The 25,105-nt window shown below is 37.4% G+C and overlaps 1 protein-coding gene across 1 annotated transcript in view; it reads right to left on the minus strand.

Annotated features, from left to right (window-relative positions):
• Positions 1-25,105, minus strand: part of kcnt1b (potassium sodium-activated channel subfamily T member 1b) — a 66,537-nt gene that overhangs the window by 20,118 nt on the left and 21,314 nt on the right. Inside the window, exons 4-10 of the mRNA XM_085367489.1 lie at positions 7,539-7,618; positions 5,537-5,642; positions 4,485-4,541; positions 4,320-4,368; positions 4,066-4,125; positions 2,302-2,376; positions 1,997-2,080 (exon numbers count right to left, since the gene is read on the minus strand). Coding sequence (XP_085223615.1) covers positions 1,997-2,080; positions 2,302-2,376; positions 4,066-4,125; positions 4,320-4,368; positions 4,485-4,541; positions 5,537-5,642; positions 7,539-7,618 — 511 coding nt within the window. The remainder of the gene's footprint in view (positions 1-1,996; positions 2,081-2,301; positions 2,377-4,065; positions 4,126-4,319; positions 4,369-4,484; positions 4,542-5,536; positions 5,643-7,538; positions 7,619-25,105) is intronic.

The raw sequence follows: 25,105 nt of genomic DNA on the forward strand, positions 1-25,105 counted from the left end.
AAAACAAATTATTAAAAGGGCATCTGCATCACACGTACAAATACCTTCCAAACCAAATTAAAATCATTTAATTTAATTAATCAAAGCTCAGATCTCTTACGTAACTGTAGTCCATTATTTTACTAACACACAAACTACACCAAAACGAGTGCCCTTTCCTCTTTGGAAGATTTTTTTTATACTCCTATATTAGCATACTGTCCATCTTCCAACGTGGCAGCTCACGACTCATTTTCACTTGCACCTTGTTAGCATGTTCTGCCTGCCACCACCCCCCTGGCCACAGATTCAACCATCTGCCACCTACCGTCTTGGCATGTAGCTCTTACTCTGTCTCATCTGAATCACAGCAAGAGCACACACTGCACCAGGTGGATCCAATGGAATTGCTTTGAATTTCATGTACCTGTTAAACCCTTCTGGGCAACACTAATACTACAACACCAGATTTCTGTGAACTCTGTGTTTTATTAAACTTCGCCGTGCCCACACTTGTACTTTTTGCTTTGGCTCGACTTGCTCTTGATATTGGGTAGTACTCTAAACATATACTGCTTTACTTGCAACTTTAAACAATATACACTCATTATCCACTTTGTTAGGTACACCTTGCTTGTACTGGGTTGAAACCTCTGTGCCCTCAGAACTACCTTTATTCTCTACGAAATAGATTCCACAATGTGTTTGAAATATTACTCAGAGATTTTTGTCCATATTGACACGATGGCAACTCATAGTTGCTGCAGATTTGTTGGCTCCACATCCATGATGGCAATCTCTGGGAACTATGGAGGCCATTTGAGTACAATGAGCTTATTGTGATGTTCAAGAAACCAGTTGGAGATTATTTGAGCTTTGTGAGATGGTGTGTTATCCTGCTGGAAACAGCCACAGGAAGATGGGTATATGGTAGTCATAAAGGAATCACGTGATGAGCAATAAGTGATAAGGGGCCCAAAGTGTGCAAAAAAGTATTTCCCACACCATTACACCACCAGCAGCAGCCTGAACCACTAATATTGACACTCAGACTTAGTAATGTTTCTTCCAGTCTTCTTTTACTCAGTTTTGTAGCTTCAGTAGCCTCAGTTCCCTCGGTGTGGCACCTGGTGTGGTTCTCAGCTGCAGTAGCTTGTCTGCTTCAAAGTTAGTTTTGCTCAAAGATGCTCTTCTGCATTCGTTGGTTGTAGCAAGTGGCTGATTGAGTTACTGCTGCCTTACTAACTGCTCAAGCAGTCTGACCATTCTACTATGACTTCTGGTATCAACAGGGCATTTACTAATGGTCACTAATGGTCACTGGATATTTTCACACCTACCCTGTGTGATTGGCTGATTAGAAATTTGTATAAATGAGAAAGTGAACAGGTATTTCTAATAAAGTGGACCAATGAGTGTAAGGCCACGATACCTGCCGTGCATGCCGTGCACTAGCCTCAAGAACATGCAGTCAATTCTAAAAGAAAGAAAAAGTGCTTGCTTCTTCCTTATGCTAGCTTCTAGTGAGAAAACACAGTATGTCTGAAAGCCTACTGCAGCGTGAATATGAAAGTCTGCTGTTCGATTAAAAAAACACGTCTTTTGTTTTCTCCTAAATACGTCAGCTAAACATGAATAACATGGCTTGTGTTAGCTTTGTAGCCAGCTAATTAGACAGCAGGCTAATTTATCAAAGTAACCACAGATAAATGTAGCTTCAAAAAGATATGTTGTTTTGTGCACATATCAGTGTCGACAAAAAGAGAGTGTCAGCTAACCAGAAAGAAATGAATTAGCCTAGTCAATTAAATTCTGTTTTGTTACATTGTATCAACCCACTGAGCACTTACACAATGCTACTCATGAGCTCTAATATGGCTGCTAGAGGGCAGATAATTTAACCTCAAAGCCCATAGTAATAAAGAAAACATACAGTTTTGTTTATTCTCTCTAGTACAATCAAGCTTTAGTGTGTAAGATGCAACACACACTTTATTTACATTGGCAAAAAACTTACAATCATATTCTCCAGAGCACCTTTGGCTAGCCAGCAGTTAAGAAACACAGGGACGAATATGTCTCTTAATCGATGCCAGAAAATCTTAAAGAAGAAAAGAAAGAGACAGGGTGAAAATATACAGTATATTAGTAAAGCGATATTTAGTTAACATACCTCATATATAACATGACGTTACAATCCCCAATACAAATAATAAAGAAATTTAGATGCATTAGGTAGTTTCTCATTAAATTCAAAATTGTACATATCTGATATTTGAAGATCTTGTTTTGTGGACAAGGCGAACTGATTAAGTTACTCACTGTGATTATAAATGGCACTGTGTTGATCATTTCCAGGATGAAGGAAATCTGGAAGATCTGCTCCCAAATGTTTCCCTAGAAAGGAAATTAATGGGATACAATTTAATGAATCTGCTGCAGGGGTCTGCCTTCGGTAGATGGAGGACATCAACATAAAACAACACCATGTAGGAAAAACAACAACAACTTTCTGTGCTAACGTCTAAAATCTTTGTTGAGAGGAGATGGTTCTTTGAAATTAACAATTTTAGTGTCAGTATCTGAATATAACACCTGACTTTGTGCTTAAAGCATTCAAATGTGCTTGTTTGTAGTTTTTGCCTGTTATGCTTAGCTACTGTGGTTAAATGTAAGATACAAAGTTTAAAGTGAAGATAAAAAGGTTCTAATATATATATATACCACTTAAATCTCTTTTCATAATGAAGGGTTTACATAATCGACTGTATGATGCAGCCTCTGCTCATTTACACGTGTGTTACATAATGTCTCTGTGCACTATAATTCCATTTGGTATTATATAGCAGTGAATGAGAACATAAGTAAAAATATATCTGCATATATTTTCACTGTCAAGGTATAATGTTCAAGAAGCAGAACACTATAAATTTACACTTGTGATGCAAACATCTGAGGATCTCAACAGGAGATGAAAGCAATGGTGCAACTTAGATTCAGAGTCAGGGAAAGCTGTGGGAGATGTTCAAATCCAAACTAATAGTGTGTTCATTCCTAAAATCTTAATTTCTAAATACATTAACAGATTAAAAAGTAAAGAAAAAAATATGGACAGTATGTGATGCTGCTCAATTCAATAAATATCTGAGAAGAGCTATTACAGCTAACTGAATGGTCTGTTATGAAGATATGTTTGTGTGGATTGTAAAATGTTTCAAATATTCTGTCTGCCATCAGATATTCTGTATTTCTATATACCGTGCATTTCACTAACACATATTTTTTATATTTTACTTGCAATGTGCACAATCCTCCTTTTGCATGCACAAGGACTGAGAAAAGAAGTGCATACTCAGATGTGTCACAGATTCAAGGAAAGCTGAACCTAAACTCTTGACAGCTACAGCGAAGGGAACTGATTGTGTTCTGTGGCATTCGGCTGGTTCGGGGAGAGAAGATTAGCTGAAAAACCAGTACAATAAGTGATCATTGTTATCCTACGATTAAAAAAAATGGTTTCCTGATGAGAGTGATCACTTTAAATGACCATATCATCACCACTCATAAGGTACCAGCGCTCACTTAATGGTTTGATCAATATGAAAATGAGCACTCAGCTGAGCCCCTGTGGGAGGTTTTAGGTGGATGTGCTTGATCGCACCCTCCAAAATCATCAAAACACCACACGAGGGAATAACTTTGAGAAAAATGATATTTAAATCTTTTGGTAGAGTTCCAGCGACTTTAGAATCAATGCTAAGGTTTGCAAGGCTCGCAAATCAGACCTAAATACACTTGTGATGCATCTTTCTGTCACGTGTTTGTAGACAAAACACAAACAGCACTTTAAGCTCTGTAGAGCCTTTATCTCAACTTCTTTCTGAGACAGTGTGCTAGATGTCTGAGTTGAAAATTTGCAGCAAAGACTGCTGGCTCTGTGATGGGGCTGTCTTTGGGGAATGTAAATGAGGCTGGAAAGTGTTGGTTCGCAAGACAGGAAACAAAGCGTTGGACTTAGATCAAGAAGCTGCAAGAGGACAATAAGAATTAAAAAGATAAAATTTGTAGTGTGAGTCAGTCTCTTACCTTGTAGCTGAGATATGTGATAAGCATAGTCTCCAAAAAACTGATTAAGGCCACTGTCACCTGGAGCAAAGGGGAGAGAGATAAATGAACCCTGCAAATGCAGACTCTTCTCGGCCTTCAGCGGGGAACGTCCATACTCTGCAGTGTTTTGTTCTAATAAATGGCTTGTGGTGTTTCTGGGCTGAATTATGCATTGAGACTGAGTTCATGGAATGGAATTTGATTTATGCACACAGAAACGGTATTATGCTCACCTGTATTGCCCACACAGACTCTCGTCTGTTCACCCAGAAAATGCGTTCCCTGTCACAAACAATGTGAAACTTTTACTCACACTTCACTGCATCTGCATTTATTATCAACCTTACTATTGTGCACCACTAATTTTACTATGGAGTGCCATGTTAACATGAACATACCATTTGATTTGTGGTGGCTCTGATGTATCATTCCAACCATTGCTTCGATTCATTGCACTGTATTACGGACAGGAGTAAGGAAAAGATAAACACAGAGTAACAGTTTGAACGTCTGAATGGGAGGAAACACGTCTACTGGGAGTCAAACATCCACATAACTGCATAGGATGAGCAACTTTTTCACATTGTTCATATAAACACGCACACAACATGAGTAAAATTATATAATCACTATAAAATAAATAACTGTTGTGAAAGTAAAAAACTGAATATTTCACATATACTTACAGTGTCGAGAAACAGCATTTGCCCTTTCCCTGATTTCTTTGTTTTTTTCGCTGAAATTGGGAAGTGGCAAATACTTCATGGTACTGTATCCTTTATGCTTTATGCTCTCCTGACAACCTTCAGTGAAACCCTCGAGATGAAGAATCTTATTGGCCAGTCTGTTATAGTCCAGTACAGGCAGCACTAACCTAACATGTTTATCTGTGAGTCCCCAGAGGCAACTGCACACAGATGGGCCCTACCAGCCACTGAAACAAGGATCCTCTATGAGGAAACAGAGCTAAGCGCTAAGCCATCACGCTGCAGTCACTTACATTTACCGTTTTCTACAATGGAAAACAAAAAAAAAATATTTTGGAAATTGTTTGGAATTGCTAGATTAAAATGCTGTAAATACACTTTTCCTAATGTGCAGACCTGTTAATAACAGACTTTGGTTGTGACAGCTGATATTGGGCTCTGTGAAGCCAGATAACAGAGGGAGTGATGGACTAATAAAGTAACATTACACATACATGGCTTTGTTTTTATCTCACTCATTTTATCTCAGCTTTAATGTTTTTTGTGCGGTAGAGTTTGAGTATCTGGAAGGACTGCTTTAACATTTACTTACCCTGTGATGACATGACTATCACCCTTTTCCTCTTTCTTCTTTTCTAGCTTTTATTTATCCTCCATTTTTGATTTTTAATAAAAAAGAATTACTATGTACAAGTGGAATAGGAACAGTGATTGAATAGGGAGAGGTAGAGTCTCACTCTCACCATGGGCTCCCATTTTTCTCCTTCAGATCTTCCAAGCTGACTCTTAATATGTAGAGGGCACAGGTGAGAATCTTCAGTGAGAAGTTGAACAAGCGGATCCTCAGGCCTGTGGAGCAACAACAAAAAAAGCTGGAGCTTAAATTGAGTGACTTAAAGAGGAGCTTGCTTACATCTTTTCACATTATTCACAGGCTCAGACTTAAAGCTCTGTGTTGACTTTTTTCCACTCTTTTTTGTGTACACTTTGTCTGCAGTCTGAAGTTCAAACAGAGACTGCTGTCAACAACAAATCCAGCAAATTCTCTTCATCATAGCGAACTGCTACTGCTCAAATTGTGGTCGTTTGGGTGCATAAAATGCTTTTACCCCTGAACCATAACTATTATATTTCCATGCCTCTACAGCAGCCTGGCACACCTGATTTTCCATGACGCACATCCTTCAAATCCTTCAAGAAGAACACAAAAATAACACTAGCACTTTTGTATCCTAACAATGTGCAGAAGCATTACAAAGCAGTATGAATGCCTGGTGGGCTTGCATAGAAATAGCCATGGGTGTGGGTGTCACGGTCCTGGGTTGGTGACCCAGTGTTTTGAGTTTCTTATGTCTCTGAGTTTTTGTATTATGATCTTAGTTCTCTTTGTTGCCCCAGTTTATTCTTTAGTCTAGTGTCTTAGTTTGACTTTCTTGTATTCTCTTTAGTTTTCTGAATATTTAGTTAGCCGCCCTCTGTGTCTCCCTGTTATTTTTCTCTGTGTTTCTTAGTTGCTCTGTCTCCCCTAGTCAAGTCTGCGTCTATGTTACATTTCCTGTTTTACTTTGAAGGTCTGTGTCCTACGTGAATGTATTGAGTTTCGCTTCCCTTGGGTCTCGTTATGTCCGATTTCTCCCAGCTGTGCTCCCCTTCTGTGTCTCATTCCCCTTGTTATTTCCCAGTGTATTTAAGCCCTGTGTTTCTCTGTGTCAGTGTCGCAATCTCCCTCATGACTGTGTGCTCCGCCGTGTGTTTCCTTGTGAGTCAGTTCCTTTATGCGTCCCAGTTTAGTTCCATATTATCTTGTATCGCCTTAACTTCCGTCAGCAATAAAGCTGTATTTTGAGTTCAGTCCTGTTTTCCCGTGAGCTTGCGTTTGGGTCCTCTCCTGCCTGCACACAGCCTAAACATGACAATGGGTGATAATAATGTTTATGAAGTCACAAGGTTTTTTTTGTGGACATAAGTGTACTGATAAACTCACATACAACCTGCTACATACAACACTAAATAATACACATAAAAACTAAAGCCTGACAGAAGATGACAGAAGCTTTTTTAAATCTAGCAGTGTCAGCTAGCCAGTCAGTCATCCAGCCAGTGAGTTAGCTAATCGCTAGTGACACGACCCCTTGCGATGAAGCCTGCGTCAGTGTTAAAAAGGTTTGAAACAGGGCAGACAAACAAACAACAAATGGAGCAGAAGACCCCCGCAGCACGATGTGACATTTTCATTAAAACCTGCTGTTTTATGTCAAAGACTATGGCTGCCTAGTGACAACAACAAGCTGAGCGAACGAAAGCAGAGCCAGCGTCACGGACCCGGTAACAACATGTCCAACTATATATGGGAGAGTTCCCATAGTGTACATTTTTATAACTACATGCAAATGAACAGCTTCCAGACACAGTGCACCAAACTGCTGAGTCATGCCAGTGTCTTCTTTAGAGACAATGTGGCATGTCCTAATGAGAAAAACACTGCAGCTCTGCCTCATCTCTCCACAAATGAGCCATATTCTTCTGTCCACGCTGGGTCACAGCTTGAACACCTAAAACCCCAACAATGAGGCAGCTAATGTAATAATGAAAGCCCCAACTGAGACACAAAGTGGAAATATGTCATCATTGGCTGTCATTTCCTTTATTATGCACTTATTATTCATTTGGCTCAGAAAGTATCTAGCAGTAGCAAGCCGCTTACCATTTTCACTCTAAAAGATAGCATAGTTTATGGTTACTTACTTGACCTTTGGTTTTTGATGAAGAAAAGCTTTAGCCTCTCCTTGAAGGTGTTTTCGTTCACATAGAACTCTACCTGAACCCTGTGGGGGCAATGCAGAAAGGTTAAGCATAGAAGAAAACAGTAACAATATGGTGACATTTCCCAGAAGTCTTCATGTTTCGTACGTTTCATTTTATTGTGATTTTTCACTTCTTGTCAACAGAATTGAGTTTTTTTCCAGTAAACTCCAGCCAGCAGATCACATGCAAATCTATACAGACTTAGAATAAGCTGTATATTATTTTCACTAATTCTGTTACCCAGCATTTACTGTCTGCCATGTACAATAACAATATTGAGCACAAGTACATTCACATCTAACTTGAAATTCAAACGTACAGCATCTGCAGTCATTAATGAAGATTTATGTAAATATACTGACAATCTCTCGACAGCGACTGCGAAACTTCTCCACATTCAGAGAAATACTTTGTTTTAAAGTATTTTTTTAATTACTTTAGTGAGATATTTATTCAAATTGACTAATTTGTTCTGTGAAAAGGGCAAAATAGGACTGAATCATTTCTGATTGCTTAATATTTCTAAACATTTCATAAAATTTGTAATATTTATTTGCGACTTTTAAGAGTGCCAACACATTCAGCACTCTGAAACCTTGTTTACAATTTGAGAGACAATCAGTACCTCTGGAGTCTAGCCTTATTTCTTCACATAAATAAGAGAGAATACAAGTGGAGAGCCCGCTTTATAAACAGCACCAAAAAAAAAGCTTCCATTAATAATTGACAATTATCTCCCTATTAAAAACTATAGCACTTTAGCAATGCTTTTTAAGTGGTCACACCTACTATGACACATGCAAAGCTATTAAAGATTTGAGCAGACATAATGGACCAAACAATCACTTAAGCATGAATGATGACGTAGCTACAGAATTGTGGGTAGGTTAGACAATTGAAGGTAATGAGCCAGGCCTATTGCCCATTTCAGTAATATACAGAGCTTGTTGTCAGTAAAGAACATGAAGGGAAAGTAATAATGGTCTTACAGTCACAGCAGGGACCCTTGCAGCTTTCCACCTTGTCTGACAAGATGAATACAGGGTGCGAAAAGACAAGGGAGGAGAGAAGCGAGCTAAGGGGCAATTACAGCAGCCTACTCCAAAGGGACTATGTGTGTGTAGATAAAGAGTGTAGGTAGGAGAAAGAACATGATATGAGCCATTTCCCAGCTAATCCCCTCTCTCCTCCTTCCGTATTGCCATAGAGACAGTTTTCAGTGCAGGAAATGTTCACTCACGTGTCTGTGTGGCATGCTTTCCTTGCACGAGGAATTAGTCAGAGACAGACGGAGCCAAATGCACACACCGACACACATGTAGAAGCCATCATCTCCAAATCCCCATCCATACAGACTCCATCACACACATATCTCACTCACTGGTATCGGTCACCTAAGAAGCTGTAAAAGAACTTATAAAGTTGAATGAAAGTTACTAGGGCCTTTTATTTACCCTGTTGCCTATAAGCACATGGACAAATGTGAACAGAGCAAAACCTAAGCCAACCATTGTTGTAAGGAAAAATAAAATTTGTGGATTTACAGACTGATTACTTATTTATAAAACTTAAATCTTGATTTAAGACACGACTAAAGGAAAACACAAACTGAGTACATTAATACTTAACTGAACACTTTGGGAATTACTCATTTAACAGAAAAAAAAGCCCAGCAGCAAATCGAATACATTCTTTACAGAGAGTAGCTACTTTACAAATGAAAAGGCCGCAAAGTTTTAATTCTAGGTTACTTGATTATTTAAGTTTTATGTTTCTGTAAAATACTACAGACACAGCAATCGACCAGCAAGGGACCGGAAAAGGCCAATTTCCAGCAATCTTGGCTTTGGGTATTTCTGATTTTGAGCCGGCCTGCTTCATGCATGTACAACATGTGTCCTGTGGTGCATATAAATTGTCACGCATATTCACATCCACAAAAAAACATGTCTTTAGCATGGAAGCTCTTCACTTGGAGGGAAGGCAAACTTCACCAAAGAAAATCATGGAGGGACCATCATAAAAACTTCCTAACAATAAACCTAATCAGACACTTAAATCACCTTCACCCAGCTGAACATGGACATTTTAAGGAGGCTAATGGAGGCAAAGTGGTTAAAGGTAAAGATATCCAAAGATGGAGATGAGTGAAAAGGGAGAAAAGGGTCGATGTCATGTTATCTGGTGAATGTATAAATATACTGGAAAATGATGTAAGTAACTGTAATCTGATGTGTTATATAAATCTGTTGCAGCTGCTTTTGTTTGGTAAGCTCAAACATGCCAGGTAAAGGTGGGTGTATAGATCAGATTTTCATGTAAGTATTTATACCTCTTTCTAGTAGCAGAGCATTTTCAGTTATTTAAGTAAGAGAAGAAACTGTAGTTTGGGGGGACATTATAAAGTAAGGCTAGCCAACGCGTTACCAGGCTAACAGCTGACTGAGGAATCAGCTGACCGAACCTGCTACCAGGGTAACCAGATAAAATGGGGCCGAAGAGGACACCGACAGCTGAGGAAGTCGAGGACATTAAAAAGTCCCTTGACTTCATAATGGAGGAAATTTCTACTATCAGGTTGCAGCAGAAAAATATCATTGAAATTGTGGAGGAGGTAAAGCTCCTCCGCATCCAAAATGCCGAAAAAGATAAAAAGATTGCATACCTGGAAAGTAAGGTCGCTGACCTGGAACAATACTCCAGGATAAACGACGTCATCATCACTGGGCTCCATATTAAACCCCGGTCATACGCTCAGGCGGTGACCGCTGACAGCAACGAGGAACCTGGAGAGCTTGACATTAGCTCCACGGAACAACAGGTGGCTGCTTTCCTGCGGTCCAAAGGGATTGCCCTGGACTGTAACTCTGTCGAAGCATGCCACCCTCTTCCCAGGAGGAACGGCAACATACCGGCTATTATATTAAGGTTTGTAAATCGAAAGCACAAGATTACGCTGCTGAAACAAGGAAGAAAATTAAAAGGATCTAATGTCTTTATCAATGAACATCTAACCAAACACAACGCTGAAATAGCCAAAAAAGCGCGACACCTTAAGAAGCTGGGAAAAATCCAAGGCACTTGGACGACGAACTGCAAAATATTCATTAAACTAAACGGATCACCAGAGGAAGCCAAAGTTCTGACCATTAAAAATATGGCGGATCTCGAAAAATATCAGTGAGCAACACGATCTGGACGCCAAACAAGGTAACAGACAACCACACACTCACTTATGACACACACTGGAAGGAAGAACTCAGATACATCTGGAAGAATCAGCTGCATCAGTCAGACAGTTGCAGAATATGATCAATTGGAACTGAAAACATTTAACTATATGGATCACAATACACACGACTTGGAATATGAAATAGATCCAGACAACAACTTTTTCTCATCTAACAATAACAATTGCTGCTACTATACAAATAAAGACTACAATCAGAGGATTAAAACTGAGAATAAATTATCAATTATCCACTTTAACTGTAGAAGTCTCTATGCTAATTTTAGTCATATCAAAGAATATCTTAACCAGTTTTCACATCCATTTAGTGTCATTACCTTATCAGAAACTTGGATCAATATGGAAAAAGGAACAGACTTTGAACTGGAGGGTTATGAATTCACATTTATAACTAGGCGAAACAAAGGAGGAGGAGGAGTGGCCTTGTATGTGGACAAATCCTTGAAATTTAATGTGGTGGAAAAGATGACGATGGTGATTGATAATGTACTAGAATGTATTACAGTTGAAATTTGTAAAGAAAAAAGTAAAAATGTAATCATTAGCTGTATATACAGAGCTCCAGGTAGTAGTATTGAGACATTTAAAGACTGGATAGAAGAAACATTTATTGAAATAGCTCGCAAAAAAGTTTTCATTTGTGGAGACTTCAATATTGATTTGCTAAACCCAAATAAACATAAAACCACTGAGGAATTTATAAACACAATGCACTGTATGAATCTATTCCCTAAAATTACTAGACCTACCAGGATTACATCACATTGTGCAACTCTCATAGACAACATTTTTGCAAATGACATTGAAAATAAGACTGTAAGTGGACTCCTGATTAACGACATAAGTGACCATCTTCCAATTTTTACAATCTATGATAGGAATTACAAGATCAATAAAATGGACAGTAAAAAAGAGTACAGACGAGTAAGAACAGAAGAAAGAATGAATGCATTTAAAAAAGATTTATTGAAGGAAAACTGGGGTGAAGTATATCAGGAACAGGACGTTAATAGTGCTTATAATAAATTCCTTAGAATATTTACATTACTGTACAATACCAACTGTCCAATAAAGCAATATAGTAGGAAACAGAAATATATGGACTGTCCATGGATAACAAAAGGTCTGCAAAATGCATGTATAAAGAAAAATGCTCTATACAGAGAGTTCTTAAGAACGAGAACTAAAGATGCTGAAATCAGATACAAAAGATATAAAAATAGGTTAACTAATATACTTAGATTTAGTAAAAAGGAATACTATAAGAAGCAATTAGATATAAATAGAAATAATAATAAAAGATTATGGGAAATCCTGAACAGTGTTATAAAATGTGGGACTGGACAAAAGAACTATCCCAAGTATTTCATTTGTAATGACCATGAAGAATACAATATGGATGTTGTGGCAAATAGTCTCAATGAATTCTTTGTAACTGCTGGACCAAATTTAGCAAGAACAATCACTCATCCTGGGAAAGCACAGGAAAAACCCGATACACTGATTGACAGAAATCCATATTCTATGTTTCTCACAGCCGTTGATGAAAATGAAGTTCTTGAAATTGTCAAAAAATGTAAAAATCACAAATCTTTGGATTGTAATGATATTGATATGATAGTGGTTAAAAGAGTCATTGAGGCTATTATAAAACCATTTACATACATCTGTAATTTATCATTTCAAACTGTTCGATTTCCAGACAGAATGAAAATAGCAAAAGTTATACCTCTATACAAATCTGGAAACAAACACCATTTCACAAACTACAGGCCTGTCTCTTTACTACCTCAATTCTCAAAAGTTCTTGAAAAACTGTTTAAAAACAGACTGGAAAAATTTATAGATAAACATAAACTACTCACTGAGAGTCAGTACGGATTCAGATCAAGCAGATCAACATCATCGGCACTATTAGATTCAATAGAATACATCACAAATTCCATAGACAAAAAGCAATATGTGGCTGGGTTATTCATAGACTTGACAAAGGCATTTGACACTATAGATCATGATATATTAATAAGAAAACTGGAACGTTATGGTGTCAGAGGGGTAGTTTTAGATTGGGTCCGGAGTTATTTAAGTGACAGAAAGCAGTTTGTGAAAATAAATGGTGGTTGCTCCTTATGTATGGACATTGCTTGTGGTGTACCCCAAGGGTCAGTTTTGGGTCCAAAATTCTTCAACTTGTACATTAACGACATCTGTAAAGTGTCCAAAGTATTAAAAATGGTTCTCTTTGCTGACGATACAAACATTTTTTGCTCTGGTGATGATCTGCAGAATTTATTGGAGGATATGACTAATGAAATAAGTAAAGTGAAGTTCTGGCTTGATAAAAACAAATTATCATTAAATTTGAATAAATCTAAACTTATGTTATTTGGAAATAGTAGTTTAAATACAAATGCAAAGATTCAAATAAATGGTGTTGATATTGAAAGAGTCAGTGAAAATAAATTTCTGGGGGTAATAATAGATGAAAAACTTAACTGGAGAGCTCACGTAAGATATATTCATTCCAAAGTATCACGAAGCATTGCAGTACTAAACAAGGCAAAACAGGTATTCGACAGAACATCACTTCATATTCTCTACTGTTCACTGGTTTCACCATACTTAAGCTATTGTGCAGAGGTCTGGGGCAATAACTATAAAACCACATTACATTCACTTTTTACTCTTCAAAAGAAAGCAATTCGAATCATCCACAATGCAGGTTATAGGGAACATACAAACTCACTATTTTTGCAGTCTGAAATATTGAAAATTGACGATATAGTGAAATTCCAAACAGCACAAATTCTATTCAAAGCAAAAAATAAAGAACTGCCAGGTAATATTCAGAGTATGTTTTTTTTGAAAGAAGGAAGTTATAATTTAAGGGGTTTTTGTAACTTCAAAACAATGAAGGTACGTACTACAAGAAAAGGCTTTTGTGTTTCTGTTCAAGGAGTGAAACTATGGAACAAACTGAATATGGAATTAAAGCAATGTCCAAACATAAAACTGTTCAAAAAGAGTTATAAAAATATGATCTTCTCGATCTATAAAGAAAAGGAAAATATTTAAATTAAGTGAATGTCTCTATTTAAAAACAAACAAACAAAAAATTCATGATGTGATATTATAGTATATAGTATATCAGAAATCTGTTCACTATTTTTATTACAAATTATATCAGTAAGGAAGCTGACTAAATATTCACTGATAATTTATGGGACAGGGGTGGGATTAAATAAGTGTATACTTCTTCCCACTCCCTTTCAACATGTAAATTAATCAGAATGTTTTTTTGTATGTAATTTGTATAGTATATTTTTTTTTCTCTCATTTCTTTTCTAAATGTACTTGTATATTGTTCACATGTTGAAATAAATTACCAATCAATCAATCAATCAAAGTATTTTGGATTGAAGAAAAGTCGATTTTGTATATGCTTTGCTACACAAAGTACACAACAAGAAATATGTCAACAACTAGGACTTCAATATGCCATTCAGACATGTCTTGCATATGGCTCTAGCTTTCCATTACTTTCTTAAGACCAATGGCTCTCAATTTCCATGTCATAAAGTTCCTGAGACTATATTTAAAAATGACTTAACCCAACATTCAGTAGTCTCAAAACTGTGCATTTGTTCTATAATTTCAGTCATTTGAACCATATAAACAATATTTTACTGACAAAGATTCAGAATACAGTTCTAAGCTATGGTCCTTCACAACTGAAAAAGCAAAAAATGGACTTGAATAAGAAGCTATAAATTACTGAATTGCCTCTGTGGATTTTTTTTTTTTTTTAAACTAGCCAGTCAAAATTATGGCCTTACAGCACTTCTCATCACACTTATTTCTGTCCACATAATACACAAGGATAAACATTTGCTGTCCTTACCTTTTATCGTGCTTATAAAACACTTCTGACCAAAGGTCTTCTTACACATAAGGTGGCTGCCAGGAGCTGTGAACCCACAGCAATACCTTTCAAGTACATACTCTCTTTCCTTTGGCATCTCGAGTCTGCAAACAACCACCACCAATGACTGTAGGGTAAGATGATTAGTAGTCTGTATATCCAAGGAGTCACACAGTGTTCACAACAGACAATAACTTTAAGAAGATGCAGTCCCTTTGTTCGCACACAGGATAGATGCATCATATGACCTTGAGTCCTCAACTAACAACTCTTTACGGTATATAGAGCTTCAACACTAATATATATACATATATGTATAGTATTGAGGTGGCACACAAACAAACACAAATACAAATGCTGTTTACAGTGACCGCTGCCTGTGACAGGATTGCAATTTTATGAGCTCCTCATGTGAGACACTGAACAACTACAACTGCTTTGTAGACCATGTAAATAAACATCAAACAGCTTGTTGACCTCGGGATAATCAGACGAGCAGAACAGATCTGTTCAAAGCCCCATTCTAGATTAAAAAAAAATAAATAAATAACGAACAAAAAACAAATTCTGTCTAACAGCCGCCAGATGCTCTGCGCCATATGGAATATGTGTGAGGGTTTTGCAGAATCAAGCACAGGCAAACACCACAACAAGACAATGGGGGTCGTAATAGTCACTCAAGAAGGAGCCTACAACAGATATCAGTCCTAAGATGGTACTCAGATGCTTCATGCTCTGCATCTATTGCAGAGCCCAATCAACAGCAACCTTGCCTTGTATGTTTTAGTTTGCAGTCTGCCAGTTGCAACTAGTTGCAAAGAACCAAATCTGTAACACATCAGTTTGATTATCCCTGACCAACCAGGCAGCCTTAGTGAAGCGACCCATTAATTCAAGGTTTCTGATGATAACCAGGCCACAGAATCACTATGCAGACCATTAATGATGCATCTTACCTGTAAACAGTGTTAAAAAAAAACCTCTTTGACATCACAGCCTTAATACAGTTTTAGATTTTCTGATGGCGGATTTGCTCTGCTGCCCCTCTGACAAAGCAAAGAGTTGAAAATAGAAAATGTCCTATTCACCTCCCACTAAAGTGTTCCTGATATAAACGCTGCAAGGCTTCTAAAAATACTCCTCGAATAAAAAGCAGTGGCTTCATTGTTATTCTCTACTTCTATCACTCTAAAGCACTCAAAACTTCCCAATTGTTGCAGGTACTTTTCCAAAGCCTTATTATAGTGCAAAGATAGAATATGGACTTCAGCTCAGACGCGACTGTGTTAACTGTGAAGGCAGCTTATCAAATGGACACTGAATCCACAATCCTCAAGAAGGATGTGTAAGTGTTTGTGTCATAATCATCTGGAGGGGAAGCCTTCCTCACTAACTTTAATAGGACCTGTGTGTTCAGTGGATAGACAAGGGAAACATGAAAGGGCAGGGATGGTGATTTCTGGTTGTCTATAGGATATGTACAACTTGTAAGCTGCTGCACATGAGCGTGGGTGGTGTGGACCGCTGACGGACCCAGATTACACTGAATGGTTTTGTTCCTAATACTTATGAATGTATGAGCAAACGTTAGTGCAATGAAGCCTTAAATAGGCATCTGAAAGCTGCTTATTCAAAGCAACTGTCATATGTCTTTCACGGTTTATTAAGGAGTTCTGACACAAATGTGCAGCTTTAAGATTGCTGCCTGCTGTGCTGACTGTGCTGGTTTTGTAAAACCAAATTTATCCTCCTCTTGACTGAATATTTCAAGAGCATTGTAGCAATGTTGTTTGTCGAATAGTTTCATAAAACGAAAGCGACATCACATAAAAGAGATGTTCCTTTGTCCGCAGAAAACGAAAAGGTACAAAATGTTGAGGTTTTTAACAGGGTACTGCTCAAGTGCTCTAAGTGCAGAAATAATTTAGATCTAGCCTCCATGTGTGAGTTTTGATAATCCTTTTCTATGAAAGAATCAGAATGTGTATGAACTCCAGATTTACAGAGGTCCTGAGTTTAAGGCTTAGCACTGTAAAAAGTGCAGAGACCTCAGTGCCTGGATAAGACTTAAAAGCACAAGGTTGTCAGATTGGATAATGGCACTGGGGTGATGTTAAAGACCACAGAAGGGTCTAATTCATAAAATGGTAAAAAAAAAAATAAGTTATTCATGAGTTGGATTTAAAAAAAAAAAGAAATAATGTCAAAATACCCTAATAATGTCTTTTTGTAGAGGAAATACTAACTTCATGAATTTCCCTCCTTTGCAAGAATTGTATGAAAATGTTTCACAGGCAAATAAAAATGCAGTTAAATATTGTTTTAATGTTTCATTAAATTGTAATCATTGAAAGAAATGGTTAAGTAACCACTGCACTGCGTCAACTTCAATTTTATTTTATTTATATGGTGCCAAATCACAACAACAGTTGCCTCAAGGTGTTTTATATTGTAAAGTAAGGACCCTACAATAATACAAAGGAAACAGAGAAAACCATAATCATCATATGACCACCTATGATCAAGCGCTTTGGTGACAGTGGGAAGGAGAAACTCCCTTTTAACAGGAAGAAATCTCCAGCAGAACCAAGGTCAGATTAATAATAACGAATATGAAATGCAGAATGTATAAACAACATAGTGAAAAAGGTAATTAAAGAAAAAACACTAAATGCATCATGATAATCTCATAGCAACCTAGACCTATTGCAGCATAACTAAGGGAGGATTCAGGGTCACCTGATCCAACCCCAACTATATGCTTTATCAGAAAGGAACGTTTTAAGCCTAATCTTAAAACTAGAGATCGTGTCTGTCTCCTGAATCCAAACTAGAAGCTGGTTCCACAGAAGATGGGCCTGAAAACTGAAGGCTCTGCATCCCATTCTACTTTTAAATACTCTAGGAATGAGAAGTCTGTCCCATAAAGGGGTGATATGGTACTAAAACATCATTAACACAAGATGAGGCCTGATTATTTAAGACCTTGTATGTAAGGAGCAGGATTTTAAATTTAATTCTGGATTCAACAGGGAGCTAATGAAGAGAAGCATTACAGGAGAAATATGCTATCTCTTTCTAATCCCTGTCAGTACTCTTGCTGCAGCATTTTGGATCAATCGAAAACTTTTCAGGTACAGGTAGAACATCCTGATAATAACGAATTACAGTAGTCCAGCCTAGAAGTAATACTAGTTTCTAGTTTCACTCTCAGACACAATGTTTCTAATTTTGGAGATATTGCGCAAATGGAAGAAAGCAGTCCTACATATTGATGATGCGCACTGAAGGACATATCCTAGTTAAAAATGACTTCAAGATTCCTCATGGTGTTGCCAGGGTAATGCAACTGCTGCACCACGGAAACAAGGTCAATCACCCCACAGTGAATACAGTTTAAAAGGCATATCCTTTAACACCGTGTTAAAATGCACTGCCTTTAATTAAGCACTTTTTAGTTAACACATGCGTATAGCTCAACACACCCACAATGTTCAACCCAACCTCCAACTGCATAGCCAACAAAGTAGCATTACACAGCAGTACAAAGTATTCTATTAGCAACCACAGCTGAAAGGTCTGCTGCTGACAAGTTATACCAGTGTTTCTTGAACAAGCGTTTTCAATAAGAGCCAAAGGAAAATGAATAGTAATCAAATATGTTTTCTGTTAACTGTGGTTTCATTAAATTAAGTTAAACATATACATTTGTTACACAGACAGTCAGAAAAAACAAATAAATGAACAGATAACCGATAGAGTAAACACACACAGATTCACTGTCATTAGTGTATGTGACATTACCATTTCCAGTTTACTGACAGGATGGTTAATCAAGAATAAAACCGCAGCCTTAAAGGTCAAATGACCTGTCATTTCTGACAAAGGAGGGAGGATCTTGACATTTCAGCTTCTTTTGCGGTGTGTCGGTAAAAGGTTGGAGCATTAATGTTGCTGAAGGATTAATAATGTTACAGAACGTGTCACAAATTCAATGTTTGTTTGGCAGGTGTTTACATCTACAGGTTAACCATAGCTGCTATTGCACATTATTCATATGTTGGACAAGACAAGACAACTGCTCCCATAAACACTACAAACTTCCTCTATCTGTACAAGTTCAATAAATAAACCATAATCTGACTATAAATTTGTTGTTGTTTATTCAAACTTTTAGATCTGAATAATTGAAACACCAATATATATATGCTGGAAAATCTTTCCCCCCCCATTTATTCATCCATTTTCTTAACATCCACTTATCCAATTCATGGATGGAATCTATTCCAGCCATCAGGAGCAACATCAGGGGCAAAACCAACATTCACGGTCACATTCACACCTACAGCCCCACACAGAAAGAACCCAGCACTTCATTGCAACATGACTAACAATTGCAGCATAGAGATGATGTGACTTGTACCAGTCAGTCACATCAATAATAACCACTGACAGGGGATGCAAATAACATTGATCATCTCATTAAAATGTATTGTTTTAATGTGAAACTGTAGAAAAGGTTTCAATGATGTTGTTGACTGGTATACATTTACACTTTGCACTTGTCATTTCGAGTCATAACTCATAGTCATAACAGCTAAAGGAAAACCACCTACAGAAGAGAAGGAATTCTACAGATTCCATATTCAGGTTTTACCACGTTATTGATGATCCATCACCTACAGCCACAACCCAAAATCTGAGTTATCACTGAAATGTCTCAATTTCCCAAAAGGTATTGCAGTAAAAAAAAAAAAAAAAAGAAAAAAAAAAAAAGACCATCTAACTCAGTCGGTCTAAAAGATGATAAACATTTCAATGATTTTCAACTCACCAACATGCACATTATATGGTAAGTAAGGCATGAATCATTTCCATGTTAGTGTTTTCAGCCCCCATTTCAACAATATTTAGCTCTTTGTTTTTCTAGGAATTCTGTCATATTTGCTCACACAGTTGCATGTTTCAAGCCCACAAATGGACATTGACAACACTGAAGTGGTGAAGCCTGGCGTGCACATTCAGTTGAAAAACAAATACACCAGCATTTACTTTATTGAAAGCTACCTTTCCAACATTTACAGTGGTATGATCAAATGTGGCCAGTTTCCATAAATGGACCAAACATCTTTTCCACAACAACTGTTGAAAAGGTAGCCAAAGAATGACCTTTCTGCATCATCTACCAACTTTGCAACTTATCACAGTAATGGCATTATGTTTACACATGGTGTAGGCAAAATCCAGTGAAAAGTGCTTTATGCATATGCTTTGGTGCTCGCAGTCCAGTTATCACTGCAGACACAATCCATGCCATGCAAGCATGATGCTGCCAGAGACTTACTGGGCATTGGTTGAGTCCATACTGTACTCCTCCTGATACCTGGACGCAGCACACACGGACACAGATAGGTACAGGTTAGGAGAGAGTGGGGTCAAGAAAGCAGGAAAGGGAAGGAAAGGATGAAAAGCAAGAAAAGGATGCCACTGCAATGTAGTTTCATTACTTGCATCTTAGTTATAATGGAGCCAAATTTAAACTTCAGAGAGAATTTTAAATCAGTTGTGCAGCAAGAAAGGCCAAAGTGGAATGTGACAATATGTTAGTGAAATTCCTAAAGGAATTCTACCTAAGGCATATAAAATAAACAGGTTAACCAAATACTATATTTGAGTGGCTGTTTCTTACTGCAAGACTTTTCCACCAGGTTTCATTAAGTCACCATTAAACTTCACATGCAAGTAAATATAAACATTTACAGTGGATACTGGTTATATCTGAGGTTAACGTGACATAAAAAAGCATTAAGTTAACCACAAGAACAGATGGAACACTTAACGCAAACCACAGGGAGTCAGTGTACACATCCTCAGGGTCAGTCTCAAAGTTGCCATATTGAGATGACCGTTAAAAGAAGGGAAGTATGTAACACTGAGGGAGGTGACAAACAGAGACATACCCAGATAATTTCACTCACTAACAAATGAATAGATCTGAGGCGCAAAGGGTCACAGGTTAAATGTACAATTTGATTTGAAGCAGAAGAAGTAGTCTTACGTCGATTATTTTCTTACATTCTTCTTACTGAGGCTGAAAGTTGTAGTATTTTATATAATATAGTGTGCATTTTTGTCTGACAACAAATCAAAACGTATGAGTTTTTAAATGGGATTTTTCTTTTATACTGTAATACATAACGTCACAGATTCAAAAATGGAAACAACATGAACACAGTAATTACACAGGTACAAATTTCATGGAAAAAAAAAATCTTGTCTGGGGTCTTGTCTGAGTCAAAAGGCCATTCATGGGGCAGACTTTTATTACACAGATTTTTCTCATTTTAATACCAGTGATTCTTCTTTTGTACACTGCTTTCATTTGGTATATATTCAGAGTATCACTTTGGGATTAGGACATTACTTTCCTTTGTTTTAAAGTGAGAAAATATACCTTAGCTTTGTGTGAGAGAAAAATAAATGTGATATTCTGTCTTCGTACTTATGAACTTGAGGTAAAAGTAAATATAGAAGAAATCACAGCACAGCCCTTTCCTTTAACTCTTGTAAACGGTATGTATACATACTATATGTATACTATATTCAGTCAGGTAACACCACATGTTCAGCTGCCCCCACTCCACCCTTAAGTATTCACTATGACCTATGAAAATATCCCAATAACCCCCAAAAACTCAAAAAAAATTTGAATTTACTGTTAATCTAGTAAGTAAGCTGCTTCAGTGTCTGGAGTATATTTAAAAATATTCCATATCAATTTTGGGGAAAAGTGAATGGACAAAGGGTGGGTTGAATTGTCTTTGAAATCTCTACATGAACAAGGTCTTTATATCAGTCAAACCTATAAAAAAAGAGGTGGTGGAGGAATATGTGTTGAAAATAAAGACTGCAGAGCTGAGAGGTTTGCGTTGAGAAGATTGTCAAAACTCTAAATGGACTAATGGACTGTCCATTCCACTCAGGAAATAGAGAGGTCACAAGGGAGGACTTTGCCATTTCAGTAATTAATCAAGCACGTTTTACCATCTCAACAATGGCTCTCACTTCCAACATGCCAGTGAAAATGGGTTTCATTCTAATTTCCAAAGATCAGTGTCCATGTACACTCATTTATCTGCAACTTTCTTCTAATGGCTCAATATCCTGAAACTAGGGCTGCACGATTAATCGTTAGAAAATTGCGATCTCAATTCATACTTATGTGCGATCTCATTTCCAAATGACAATGATTTAAAAAAAAAAAAAAAAGACGACGATTGTACCGCATTTTGATCCGGGACGTAATCTGCATGAAAACAAGCGCTCACTCTTCCTGCTCAACAAATGACAAGGGCGGAGCCTTATACCACGTGATACAGAAGCTGGCTGCTAAAATTGGCAGGGGAAAAAACCCCGTCAACCACCCAAACATCAATAACGGGAACCTTATACAGCGCTTTCCTATACCCGTCGAACTCCCGCAGGCACAAAGAAATTACGGAGGCTATTACTTATCACCTGAACAAAGATATGGCTCCCATCAACACTGTGCAAAACGAGGGATTTAGGAAAATGATCAACACCCTAGACAAACGCTACACAGTGCCGTCCCGCAACTATTTTTCTATTGTTGCACTACCTGCTCTATACACGCAGCGTCGAGCAACGGTGGAGATGGAATTTCAAGCAGTACAACGTTTTGCGGCAACGACATAATGTGAGACATTTGTTGTTTTTATGTTTATTTATTGTTTTTATGTTCAGTCTCACCTGAAGTTGATGTGCAGTTAATAAGTGCAATAAATATTTATACTGGAAAAGAAAATCGTGAGAGAATCGTGATCTCAATTCTAAGCAAAAAAATCGTGATTCTCATTTTACGCAAAATCGTGCAGCCCTACCTGAAACCAAGCAATTCTTTCTTCAAGTAATCTAGAATGATGTTAAAAACATTTCTACAACCTTAAATGATTAATAACATCACATTTTCCACTTCTGAAAGACAGATTCAATTCAGTAAATTCACTTTGAGAATTTAGCACACACAGAACTTTAAGATAAAAAAAAAATGTGGACTGCTGGACATTTTTGGGAAATTTCTGAACCATACGAAACACACTGAACCAGGTTTGCAATGCAACACTTTACTAATTTTCTAACAGTTTTATTAGTATATTATCATTGCTTATTACTACATTTCAGCAGTTTGAGATGTTAATTCAGAGTTAAACCAATGAGCAAATGATTAGTCGGCTTATATAAGAGATAATGTACATAAAAACAGGACCATCACTGCTCTGCTGTGATCCCGCTAGTGATTTGGTGGATATTTCACAGCACTTTACTGGTCAATAAAGATGCTATCTGGCTACTAAGAGCTTAAACAATTTAGAGGCTAAAATGAATGGAGACTAGCTTACAACAGATACACTGCATGCAGAGTCTAATCTGTCCCGTTTTCAATTATAATTCAGACGTTATTAGATTATGTCATTAAAATCATGCCTTAGTATACTTAAGATCAAATAATTACAGTAAAGAACTTGATTCTCACCTCTTTGGAGCAGATCTGGAGCGAAGGTGTGAGCGGAGGTACTGAGTTATGTGCAACATGACCAGCACTTTCAACGTATGTTTTCCAGTAACATTCAGCTGTGAGAGCTACAGAGATAATGTGGGAGGGCTTCATGCACTTATACTTTATGACTGCAGAAATTACAAAGGCAAATGGGAAGTGTAGTTTTCAGTCTGGTAGCTTGCCATACTGTTCTCCACACATCCCAGAAGCAACTCAAGAGACTCACACTGCAGCATCTCCATTTCATACAGTAATCCTAGACTGAAGTTTAGATGGTAAAGATACTAAATGGTCAAAATGCCCTTAGTCGCACCTTCCCCAAGTCAACTCCCATTACCTTTACCTAATGTTATTCCCCTGCTCCCTCATCACATTTTCTGTCTGTATTCACAGAAAAAGCTAACAGCAAAAGTATCATTCTGGTATATAATATATACTATTCTTCCACTTTAAATCTTGAAAACTGGAGTAACAAAATGAATGAAGGGAGGTTATATGCTTTGCAACAGTGTCAAATATTACTTAGCATAAGTTACTACTTAGAGCAGGTACAGTAAAGAATTATTACCTATAATATCTCTGCTGATGCAATAATAAACATCACAAAGACAAACCTTATCACATATTACATATATACTGTGGAATTTGTCCCTTTTATATCTTTGGGATTATTGGGTCTAATCGAACAGCAGTTTTGTGGCCGTATTGAGTTTTCTACTTAATCCTACTATAAAAGCTACTTTCGGCTACTCCCCTGCCAGACAGGGTCAGCACAGCAGCTAGCTCTGCATTTTTGATTTAGCCTGGTTGTCCTCCCTGACAAAACATCAATGGTGATTTGTTTGTTTGACTGTAACTGAACCAACGACCTTCTACTTGCCCAGCATTTTTGCACAAATTTAATAATTTAAAGTCAACTTTGATGCTTTAATACTGAAGAGGTAATATTAAGTGTACAAGGATACAAGTACACAAGTAGTTTGCTAACTTGGCTAAAAAAGCAGAAGCACTCTGGACTGACAGACGTGAGCTTCGTGGAAGGCTCTGCGTTGCTGAAATGTCAAATGGGATAAAGCCTACGCTGCACATCAGTCACTCTGCCTTTTATCAAGTTCTTACGCAGCTGACCTAAAAAATTCAAATCATCCTTTGCAATATCCTGGTCCATTCTTAGTGAGAATATACAGTGCATAATAGTGCCTCAGCAAGGCAGACCAAATGCTCGATTTGCAAACACATTTTTCACTGCGAGGACAAAGTGGTGGAGAAGATGGACGAAGCCAAAATAAATCTGCATGTGTTTATCAGTTCTGACCACATCCCGCGTTTAAAAGATGATCCTTCTCTCTCTGTTATTGAAAATCCTCCAAGACTTAGTCTCTCACTGCCTGCAATATTAAGATGTCAATAACGGCCAGAGAATCGATATAAACAAACATAGAGGTGTTGTAAATTATGCCAAAATAGATGAATTCCCTATAGACCGTGCTATACGATGGACCAGATTATTGATTCTTTTACTCTCTCCGCATCCTTTCATTCCTGAGCCAGCTGGACAGAAATCGCCCGCTGGACAGAAATCCCCGCTGACCACATTTCACAACCCAGAAAGCTCTCAGATTACAGACATCACCCTGCAAGTGACTTGGATAAATTAATACACTTTTTTTTTATCTCTGCAAAAATCTGGTCATGTAATGATTGGATGAAAATGAAGGCCAACTTTTATTAATTTATGTCCTCAATTAAGATATAAG

The sequence above is a fragment of the Diplotaxodon limnothrissa genome, linkage group LG12 (assembly GCF_057381915.1).
Source record: "Diplotaxodon limnothrissa isolate DT_005_m linkage group LG12, D_limnothrissa_male_GT1.1, whole genome shotgun sequence".
Classification (NCBI taxonomy): Eukaryota; Metazoa; Chordata; class Actinopteri; order Cichliformes; family Cichlidae; genus Diplotaxodon; species Diplotaxodon limnothrissa.